This window comes from Lotus japonicus, chromosome 4 (assembly GCF_012489685.1).
Source record: "Lotus japonicus ecotype B-129 chromosome 4, LjGifu_v1.2".
Classification (NCBI taxonomy): Eukaryota; Viridiplantae; Streptophyta; class Magnoliopsida; order Fabales; family Fabaceae; genus Lotus; species Lotus japonicus.
Window position 1 is genome coordinate 52,039,219 of NC_080044.1, and position 10,972 is coordinate 52,050,190.

The 10,972-nt window shown below is 42.4% G+C and overlaps 1 protein-coding gene across 1 annotated transcript; it reads right to left on the reverse strand.

Annotated features, from left to right (window-relative positions):
- Positions 1–254: 254 nt before the first annotated feature.
- LOC130712925 (protein MAINTENANCE OF MERISTEMS-like) lies at positions 255–1,289 on the reverse strand. Its single transcript, XM_057562737.1, has 2 exons — positions 642–1,289; positions 255–554 (listed from the first exon to the last, which is right to left on the reverse strand). The coding sequence occupies exons 1-2, from the start codon at positions 1,287–1,289 to the stop codon at positions 255–257; spliced, it is 948 nt and encodes a 315-aa protein (XP_057418720.1).
- Positions 1,290–10,972: the final 9,683 nt, after the last annotated feature.

Below are 10,972 nucleotides of genomic sequence, written 5' to 3' on the forward strand. Positions count from 1 at the left end.
ATAAATTGTAACATAAACAAAATCAAACTAGTCATTAAATTATTGATCCTTGCCACAAGAGTTACTGCCACAGGACCTCTTGTTTCAGGAGGGACCACAAAGCGGTGTGAGATTGTCTTGTACCACTCAAAGTAGCGAGGCGTTGTCGTTGGAGTGTCAGTATGTTGACCAGCCACGCAATGAGACATGTTCTCAAACCTCTCATCAATATCCTCAATAGGGGGAATGTTTGCCGGTGGTAAATTGGGTTGATCCTAGAGCATATGGAACTGCCTCAACACACGCTCTGGCAGATATGGCCGGATGATGCCTGAATGCCGAATCCACCCACTGTAAAGACACTCCTGCTGAAAGGGCCAATCCACTCTATGTCCGTCATATGGAGTCCATATAACATTGTTTTCCCTAAGGTCATCTAGGATTAGCCTCTTCGCATGCAGGTCCACAGTCCCCCTCTTGGTGACCCATTTGCAAGCTCGCGGGTCTTTCTCACTGTATTTCCTGTTCAGGTTTCTATCAAACAATGAAGCAGGGAAGTGCTCAAATATCCATGCCTGTAATCAAATAATCATACATCAAGATGAGATACCTTAAATTACGTTAATTACAATTTAACTAAAATAAGCGTTGTAGAATCATACCTGAAACAGATTTAAGTATCCTACAAGACTAGTAGTGTAGACCTTGGTGGCGTCCTCCAGCTGGTCATAAAGGAAAGCCAATGCCATGGCGCCCCATGCATACTCCCCAACCCTTTCCAAATCCATGAACATCCCCAAATATGCAACATTCACCTTGTTGTTTGTCTTCCCACAGAAAATCGTCATGCCCACCAAACGCAGCAAGAAGGCTCTAGCAGCTTTCTTGGTCTTTCCTTCCTTAGCCATGTTCTCAGCCACCTTCAACAACCATGTGTAACGAGCATAAGGTCTTAAGGACTTCCGGATCTCCTCTTCAGCATTTGCTTGTGTAACACCAAGCTGTTTATGCAATGCACTGGCTGCATCCTCACGAGTCAGGACTGGGAGAGTGAAGAATTTTCCCTTCACAGGAATGTGTAGCAAAGAACTAACATCATCCAGTGTGATGGTCATCTCCCCAAATGACATATGGAAAGAGGATGTCTCCGGCTGCCATCTCTCCACAAATGTTGTTAGCATGGTCTTGTCAACAGAGGGAAGGTTGCATGTCAACAAAGGCAATAGACCAGCAGCCTCAACCCTTCCCTTTACATAAGTCGAAAAGCATTTTTTCACATCGTTATGCTTCTTCTTATCATTCCCAAGCATAGCATTCCCATGGTGGTAGGTTTTCAAGACACCCCTATCAAGCACTTCAGCAGGTTTCTTGTAATGCTTCCACACCTCCAGCAAGGTATTGTCATAAGGCCCCCCGGAAAGAATATATCATCATCATCATCTTCCTCACCTTGATCTGCTTGTGTATGCCCGCCATCCTCTTCATCCTCCTCTGAAGGTATGAAAAACGGTAGAAAGGGGGGGTTTGAATAACGTTTTCAGAACAAAACTTCCACCTTAAAGATTTTGACAAATCTTTCGATAACTTAAGTGCTAAAGATAAGAGATAAAAAGGCACACAAGGATTTTATCCTGGTTCACTTGATAAATCACTCAAGCTACTCCAGTCCACCCGTTAAGGTGATTTCTTCCTTCTTAGAATGAAGGCAATCCACTAATCAGGTAAGAGTTACAACTGCACTTGAAACCTACAAGTGACTAACAATTACACTGACTTAGCTCACACTAAGATTCACTCTCTTAGTCTTCTCTAGGATCCGATCAACCTTGATCTCCTAAAGGCAAACTATACAACTGTATATGAAGTTCTTGTTTACAAAGAAATTGCTTCTAAAAAGCTTATAGTAAACACAATGAATTTCAGATGAAAGAAAGCTTAGAATATTTTGAATATGTCTTGCGCGTGTGTGTTGCTTCTTCTTAGTTTCTTCTAGCCGCTTCTTTCAATCTTCAGCCTTTATATATACTCCAAGGATTAGGGTTGAGCGTTGCATGGGAAATGCTACCGTTGGAGGGCAGTTCTGGAAAATCCAGCTTCTGCTGTGGCTGAGAACGTTAGGTAGGTCGTCAGGAAGGTACACTTGCTTTTGTACTTGGATAGCGACTTGACCTTTTAACCTAGGAGACTTCTGATCAGAGGAATACTTCATATTGGAACTTGTGAAGCCGGTTGATCAGAGTCAGAGGGAAAGCACAGATCCTCTGACCATTGTATCTTCTGATTCTGAACTCAGAGGGAAGAACATGGCCTTCAGAGTTTCTTGCTTCTGGACATCAGAGTTTCCACTATTCAGCTTCTGGATCTTCAGAGTCTTCTACACCATCAGAACATCTGAACCTTCAGTGTTTCTTGGTTATCAGAACTTCTGGATCTTCAGAGCTTCTAGCGACTGAGTCCACATCAGAGTTTGTATAGCTTCAGAACTTCTAAAGCTTTTCCACTGTTCATACTGAACATGGTGAATGCGAAAGCGTTGCTTGGGTTACCCTTTATACACAGTGCTTCTGATTTGTGTGAGATTGAGTTGAGGTCAGAGCCTGTAAATAGCACACTCAGAAAAACACGTTAGAGTACCACAATTGTTCATATCAAAAGGTTAACTTGTAATCATCAAAACATAGAGTTGTACTACTAGATCAAAACTTGATCTTACAATCTCCCCCTTTTTGATGATGACAAAACTAAGATTTTTGATGAACAATTCTTAAACATTAAACTGAATTCACTCAGAGTTTAGAGATATAGAATAATACTTATCCTGATGTGAATAGTTTATCTTGCTCATTCTGAATTCAAGTCACTGCTTGATTCTGAGCTTAGCTCCCCCTGAATCTAATACTTGATGAAAACGTTAGTAAAGTCTAGATTCTGAGCTAAATGCTGTAAGAGTTCAGAGTGAAAAACTTATGACATAGATGAAAAACGAATAATCAGAGCGCATAAGTGATCAGAGTCATGGACAAGGTATCAGAGTCTTGGGTATCAGAGTCAACTTAGAATCACTTCAGAAGAAGTGAAATGTATTCCTTGTATTTGCCCAGTGACACATCTATGGTCATGAAGGTGGAACTCTTAAATTCTCCAAAAGAAAAATAAATCACACTAACACATCTTACACATCAAAAACTGGGTTTACTCCCCCTTTTTGTCATAAGCAAAAAGCTTGGGGTGTGAAAAACTTAGCTTGAAGTACAAGGTACTCCCCCTTAGAGAAGGTCTAAGTTTAAAGAAAATGAAAACGATGGAAGAATCAGAGTGAGGCGAAAATAAATAGAAGAGTTAATGCAAGGGATGAACGTTTACCACCGGTCAAGTGAGTAAAGAGAAGGGTCAGTTACCAAGAACTTAACCTCGAGAAACTGTAATAGCATTAACTTTCAGAGAGAAAGTGAAGCCTATAAAAAGCGTTGGAGAGAAAGGTAAGCTTCACACCTCGAATAATTTTCAGTAAGAAAAAAATGGCATCATACAACGTAGCACTAGAAGAGCTGAGGAAGAAGGCCTTTGAAGAGGACTTGTTCCTGAACATCAGGCATCCAGAGGGTGCAACGACCATCGCGGAGCTGACACGGACACTGCTGAAAGAGGACCTGCGTCCAGAGTTGGAGAGAGACCTGAAGGAATTTCTTGCCTTCGTGGAGGAGGTGCAAGAACTCAGCCGGCTTGAACTCAAGCTGCTGGAAGAAAAGGAAATCTTGGAAAAGAAGCTCAGGACTTCAGAAGAGATTCTGGAGAAAGATGAGCTAAAGGTCAGACTCAACAACATCCAGCATGTACTGGAGCGTCTGGAGAAGGATAGGTCAGAGCTGCGCCAGGAGTGCAGAAGAATGAGGAGGGATCCTCCATTCTAGATTATATGATGTAAAGAAATATGATGTAAACATAGAACAATGAATAAAAAAGACTTTTGCAAACATATGTGACATAAATATATAGATATATATGCATATATAATCACAAACGAACAAAAGAGAATAAATAAATAAAAAGAAACAGAGTTTAACAAAAGGAAAACAAAGTTAACGAAAAAGAAGAAAAAGAAGAGATCCTAAAAACTAAGGTTTGTCAGTGCGTCTCAGAAGTTCCATCATCATTTGCTTCATCTCAATCAGCATGGATTCATGAGTGTCAAGACGTTGTTCCATGATGTCGAGTCTGGATGAGCTTGTCTGAGTAGAGCTGGAAGGAACAGTCTGAGCAGCTTGAGGATCTGGAATGGAAGCAGAAGCAGCAGGAGTAAACACAACTGGTGCAAGTCGCTCTGCCTCAGCCTCAGCTTCAAGACGCTCTGCCTCAAGTCTGGCTTGGTCAGCCTGAGCTGCTGCTTGACGTGCAGCTTCTTCTGCTTGTTCTTTCTTTCGCTTGGCTTCTTCAATAGCTTCAAGAAGCTTATTTCTCTGTTCTAGTTCGTGAAGAGCCACCCTCCTAGCAAGCCTTTGCTTTGCAGCCTCAATGCTCTGACTGCCCTCTGCATGCAGGAGCTGCATCATAATTGGAACTTGAGCCACTAGCCAAGTGCTCAGATTGTTCCACTCATCAGCCACATTTTCAGCATTCTCACTGAGATCAGTCTGACCGTGCACATTGCGGAGCCTCAAAGAGGCTTCATGATAGAAGATATTGATGCACTCAGAGAGAGATGTGGGTTGAAGGTGAGTATAGGGAATTATGGAGAGGTTGGGTTCAGGAGAGGCTGGGTGATTGCTGCTATGGGCTTCAGAGGCACCTTGTGGAGAACCAATGTTAATCATGGGAGCATTGGGTTCAGAGGTTCCAAGGTGAGGGTCTGAAGTTTCAACCAGAGGGTGAGGTGATCTAACCGAGGATTGGTTAGACACTGATTGTTCAGGTTCAGGGTCTGGTTGAATGGGCTCTTGTTGGTCAGGGACAGGGTGAGCTTGTAGAACTAAGGGGTCTGCCTCTTGGATAGGATTGGCCAAGATAGGTTCATCTGGGTCAACTAGACGTTCAGGTCTAGGGCCAGGATATCTCCTAGGGCTTGGACAGGTAAGGTAATACTCTTCCAAGGCAGATACCTTTTCTTTTCTAACCTCCATGAATTTTCTAATTGATTCAGAGGTATTTGAGGGAGGAGAGTCAATAACATTGGTTGGGAAGGATACAGGTGTGAAGGCTGTTGAAGAGTCTGTATCCGTGGTTCTGACAGCAGGACGTGCTGATGCTCTGGGAGCAGAGTGATCAGACGTTCTGGGTTGTGGTTCTGTTTGGTTGGGCTCAGGTTGGTCTTGGACGATTGGTTCAGAAGATAATGGGTCGTACGGAATGGTAAGGAGAGATGTTGGTTCTTCTGACCTAGAGGTTGGGTTCTGAAGCAAATTCCAGAGAGGTGCTTCAGTAGGAGAAGGTTGAAAGAAGGAAGATCTTGGGGAATGTGGTGGAGAGGTGGTTTGTGCGGCTGGCTGGGATTCAGGAATAGGAGTGAGGGGATTTGAGGAGTGTTGAAGCAAGGCAGAAATAGGGAGTGCATCAAATAAATTCAAATCATCATCAGAAGCAAGTGCAGACTTACTTGTATGTGCTGATGATCGAGTCACTCTGGCAGGAGGTTCAGTCCTTCTGACTACTTCAGCAGCTGGTTCCACCCGAGTAGGCTTCACCACGATTCTGACCTTCTTCTGCTTCTTCTTTGGAGGACCATCCTCACTATCATCATCATCACCATCATCAGGCTTTCTCTTCGTCTTCTTGACCAGAGGGACATCAGAGTCTTCAGAGGATTCTTCCAGAACCATCTTCCTCTGAGCTTTCTTCTTTGGAGGAGAAGGAAACTCTGGAGCTGGCGGTAGTCTGCTGATGAAATCATCAAGGTCAATCTCGAATCCTTGAGCCCTGAGGTCTTCAACATAGCATCTGATGGCTTCAGGATGGTCTGCTTGAGTCCACAGAGGGTAGTCATTCAGAGGCATTCTTCTTCCTCTGATCTCAGAAGATGAGTCTTCATGAGCAGGAGCAATCTTCTTCTGGATTAAGCCCATCTTCTTCAAGGAGTTTGCAGTGAAGACATCACTGACAATTGTGCTCAAATCCTCTGTGCAACCAGCATCGATCAAATCTTGCACCAAGTTGCTTTCAATGAGAAAGTCTGAGAGCAGCCTCCCAAAAGGGATGTATTTGATTGCAGACTTGATGGAGGCGGTGGTGCGAGACTTCCGGATGCATTCCTTCAAGTAGGAGAACAGGAAGTAGGGAAGGCAGATCTTCTCCTTGTTTTGAATGAAGAACAGCATCGCCTTCTGGTTGAAGTTGATGTAGTCTGGGGAACTGCCCTTCGGTCTCTGATTGATGCAGTTGAGCAGGATCTTGTGCCAGATTCTGAGTTTGGGGTGAAGATCCATCACCTTGTAACTTGTCTTGCCCGGTTTGAAGGTGGTGTACAGGGCCTTGTTGACTCTGTCTTTGGTGATGGGTTTCAGCTTGGATTCCGTCAGTTGGAACCGATACCCATAAGCAGTTTCTGCTCCTAGCAGATTCACGAATGACTTCTCAGTGATAATGATCTTCCTGCCAAGAATGTGAGAGACCACCTGAGTGTCATCGCAGTCTGCGTGCTTCCAGAATTCCTTGACCAATTTCTCATACACCGGTCCTCGAAGTCGATTGAAATAGTTTCCCCAACCTTGAGCTTGGACTTCAGGACGAAGATCAAACCCATTTGCAGCCAGGTTGTCGAGGTTGAATCTCCATTCTGCCAGGACTTGGAGTTCCTCAGGGGCAAATACGCAGTGAACGGCACAGCCCCGTTCTGCAATAGGAACAATCTGCTCTTGAACTTGAACTTGTTCTTGTGCCGGGTTCTCAGAGCCCCTTTGACCCGTTGCCAAACCAACTTCCATGTGAGGGAACTGAGGTGCATCTGCAGTAGATCTTCTGGTTTGTCTCACCATTTTGAAGAGGTTGAAGGTTTGAGGTAGAAGATGAAGTTTGAAGGATGAAGAGAGATCAAAAGAGAAATCAAGAAAGAGGCGGTTTTGAAAAGCAGAGAGTGCGAGAGTGAAAACCGGAAGTGAACGAGAACGTGTGTGTATAGTGGGTTTTATCAAATAACCGTTGTTGATTCAAAAAGCACTTTAAGATCAACGGTTGAAAATTAAAGATAGATAGTAACAGTAAAATACACAATCACACACAGGAGATAAGCATATCAACACACAATCATAACAGACTGTCACACGGGCACAAGGAATTATGCATCAGAAATTCTGACACACGTGTTGTTGTCTCAGCTTCAGAGTCAGTACCAGTGGGCACACACACTCTGATTGAGTTACCTTCTGGACTAGACATCTTCTGATCAAGAAGTATCATAGTCAGAGGTTCTGATCCATCTTCACTCTGGACAAAAGTCCATGTTTAGATTTTTCAGAATAAAATTAAATCTATCCTCTGCTAAGGGCTTTGTAAAGATATCTGCCCATTGATGGTCAGTATCAACAAACTTCAGAAGAAGTACGCCCTTCTGCACATAATCTCTAATGAAGTGATACTTTACCTCAATGTGCTTTGCCCTTGAATGCAAGATAGGATTCTTGCTCAACGAGATTGCAGCAGTGTTATCACAATAAATTGGGATATTGCTCTCAAGGATCTGATAATCCTCCAGCTGATGTTTCATCCAGAGCATCTGAGTGCTGCATATTGCTGCTGAGATATATTTTGCCTCTGCAATTGATAGTGCAATGGTTGATTGCCTCTTGCTTGCCCATGAGACTAGATTGCTTCCCAGAAATTGACAATTTCCAGAAGTACTTTTTCTCTCTGTTCTATCTCCAGAATAATCAGCATCACAATAACCTGAAAGCTTATACTCTGATGTTTTCTTATACATCAAGCCAAGGTTAGTGGTGCCTTTCAGATACCTTAGGATCCTCTTAACAGCAGTTAAGTGGGTTTCCCTTGGATCTGATTGGAAACGAGCACATAAGTGAACACTAAATAATATGTCTGGCCTAGATGCAGTTAAGTATAGAAGTGAACCTATCATTCCACGATAGAGCTTCTGACATACTTTACCACTTTTATCTTCTTTCTCCAAAATGCATGTAGGATGCATTGGAGTCTTGGCCACTGTAGATTCCAGCATATTGAACTTCTTCAGAAGTTCTTTAGTGTACTTGCTCTGATGGATATATGTTCCTTCTGGTGTTTGATCAACTTGTATTCCCAGAAAGTACTTTAATTCTCCCATCATACTCATCTCAAATTCAGCCTGCATCATCTCAGAAAATTCTTTGCATAGAGATTGATTAGCAGAACCAAATATAATATCATCAACATAAATTTGCACAATTAAGATATCATCTTTATAAGTCTTGCAAAAAAGAGTTGTATCTACTTTACCCCTTACAAACTCATTCTCCAGAAGGAATGAGCTAAGTCTCTCATACCATGCTCTGGGAGCTTGCTTCAGACCGTAGAGTGATTTCTTCAATTTGAACACATGGTCTGGTTTCTTTTCATCTTCAAAACCTGGGGGTTGATGAACATAGACTTCCTCTGAGATATAACCATTTAGGAAGGCACTCTTTACGTCCATCTGATGTAGAACTATGTTGTGATTTACTGAGAAGGAGATCAACAGTCTAATTGCCTCCAGTCTTGCTACCGGAGCAAATGTTTCAGTGTAGTCTATTCCTTCCTGCTGGCTGTAGCCTTGAGCAACTAGCCTTGCCTTGTTTCTGACTACTTCTCCTTTCTCATTTAGCTTGTTTCTGAATACCCATTTCGTTCCAATAACATGGACACTCTCAGGCTTCTTCACTAAGCTCCAAACATCGTTCTTGGAGAATTGATTCAGTTCTTCTTCCATGGCCAGAATCCAATCCTTGTCCTGAAGAGCTTCATCTATGGACTTGGGTTCAATTAAGGACACCAATCCTTTCAGACTCAGCAAGGTCTCTTCAGAGGGTCTGAAGGCAGATCTAGTTCTGACTGGTTCATCTTTGTTGCCCAGAATCAATTCCTTAGGGTGAGCTGCAGTGATTCTGCTCTTCTTCAAAGTTTGTGAGTTAGAGGGACCAGCTTCTTCCTCTGGTTCATCTTCCTCTGGCTCAACTTCCTCTGGAGCTTTGCCTTTGTCAGAAACATTAATGCTTAAATCTGCAAACTTTTCAACTAGCTTTGACTGGTCAGAGTCAAGCTTATCATCAAATCTAACATGAATAGATTCTTCAATAGTCTTAGCATCAGTATTATAAAATCTAAAACCTTTAGATCTATCAGAATAACCAAGTAATAGACACTTAGAAGACTTAGCATCAAATTTATGCAATCTATCCTTAGTATTGAGAACATAACAAACACAGCCAAAAGAATGAAAATAAGAAATGTTGGGTTTTATGTTCTTCCACAATTCATAAGGAGTCTTATTCAGAATTGGTCTCACAGAGATTCTGTTCTGAATGTAACATGCTGTATTTACTGCCTCTGCCCAAAAGTGCTTAGCCATGCCAGTTTCTTGGAGCATGGTTCTAGCCATCTCCTGAAGAGTTCTGTTCTTCCTCTCAACAACACCATTTTGTTGAGGAGTTCTGGGACAAGAGAAATCATGTGCAATTCCATAGGAATCAAACAGACTCTCAAACTTGTCATTCTCAAACTCTCCACCATGGTCACTTCTGACACGCACAATCCTACAAGCCTTCTTGTTTTGCACTTGAGCAATGAAGGTAGAGAACACAGCATGAGACTCATCCTTGCGGGTTAGAAACTTTACCCATGTCCAGCGGCTATAGTCATCAACGATAACCATCCCATATCTCTTGCCACCTATAGACTCAGTTTTCACTGGTCCAAAAAGGTCGATATGCAGAAGTTCCAACGGCCTTGAGGTTGAGACAACATTCTTTGCCTTGAAAGGGACTTTTGTGAATTTGCCTTTCTGACATGCTTCACAAAGAGCGTCTGAAGCGAACTTCAGATTGGGTAAGCCCCTGACAAGGTTTAGCTTGCTCAGCTGAGAAATCTTTCTCATACTGGCATGCCCTAACCGTCTATGCCATACCCACTGCTCTTCATTAACAGACAGAAGGCACTTCACATTCTGAGCCTCCAACTCAGATAATCTGATCTTATAAATGTTGTTCTTCCTCTTGCTGTTAAACAGAACAGAGCCATCGATCTGACTTACAGCCCGGCAGGACTTTTGATTGAATATAACATCATAACCCTTGTCAGCTAATTGACTTATAGACAATAAGTTATGTGTTAAACCGTCTACCAATAAAACATTATCAATGCATGGGACTACTATCTACACAAATAGTACCAGTACCAACAATTTTACCCTTTTCATTTCCTCCGAAGCCAACTTCGCCTCCAGGCTTAAGTTTCAGCTCTCGGAACATACGCTTTTCTCCCGTCATGTGACGCGAGCATCCACTGTCCAGATACCATGATTGGTGTTTCAGTGGAGCTATCAAGGATATCTGCAACATAGATGATCTTGTCCTTAGGTACCCACTTTCTGGGTCCTCTTTTGTTAGTTACCCCAGAGGTTCTGATCACCTTGGGTGTCTCAACATAATATTTTAAAGGAATATTTGCATGATATTTAGTCATAGAGAAAGATCCCTTTTTAAGAGGATGTTTAGCAACTTTAGCAGGTACAGGATCAGGCAATATGGTACCAGAGGGAACAAAGCATTCATACAAGGATTTAGCTTTAGACACAGAAGGCTCATTTCTAATTGGTTTAGAATAGCCAATGCCATGCATTCCATTTCTGCTTACGCCATAGATCATTGAAGCCATTAAGCTTCTATCCACGCTTTTAGCTAGGAATCTTTGAAAAGACTTTTCATACTTAGATTCATTTCTACAATCAGAGGCATCACAGGCAACAATTTCTTCTAACTTAGCAATCTGGTTCTTAAGCACAGAGTTAGAATTTACCAAAGCATGATTTTCATTTTTC

Bases quoted from the DNA above. Each gene is read 5' to 3' on its own strand.
- LOC130712925 (XM_057562737.1), bottom strand. From the start codon at position 1,289: ATGCTTGGGAATGATAAGAAGAAGCATAACGATGTGAAAAAATGCTTT. The intron at 555-641 runs GTATGATTCTAC...ATTTGATTACAG, and splicing joins GATACTTAAATCTGTTTCAG to GCATGGATATTTGAGCACTT.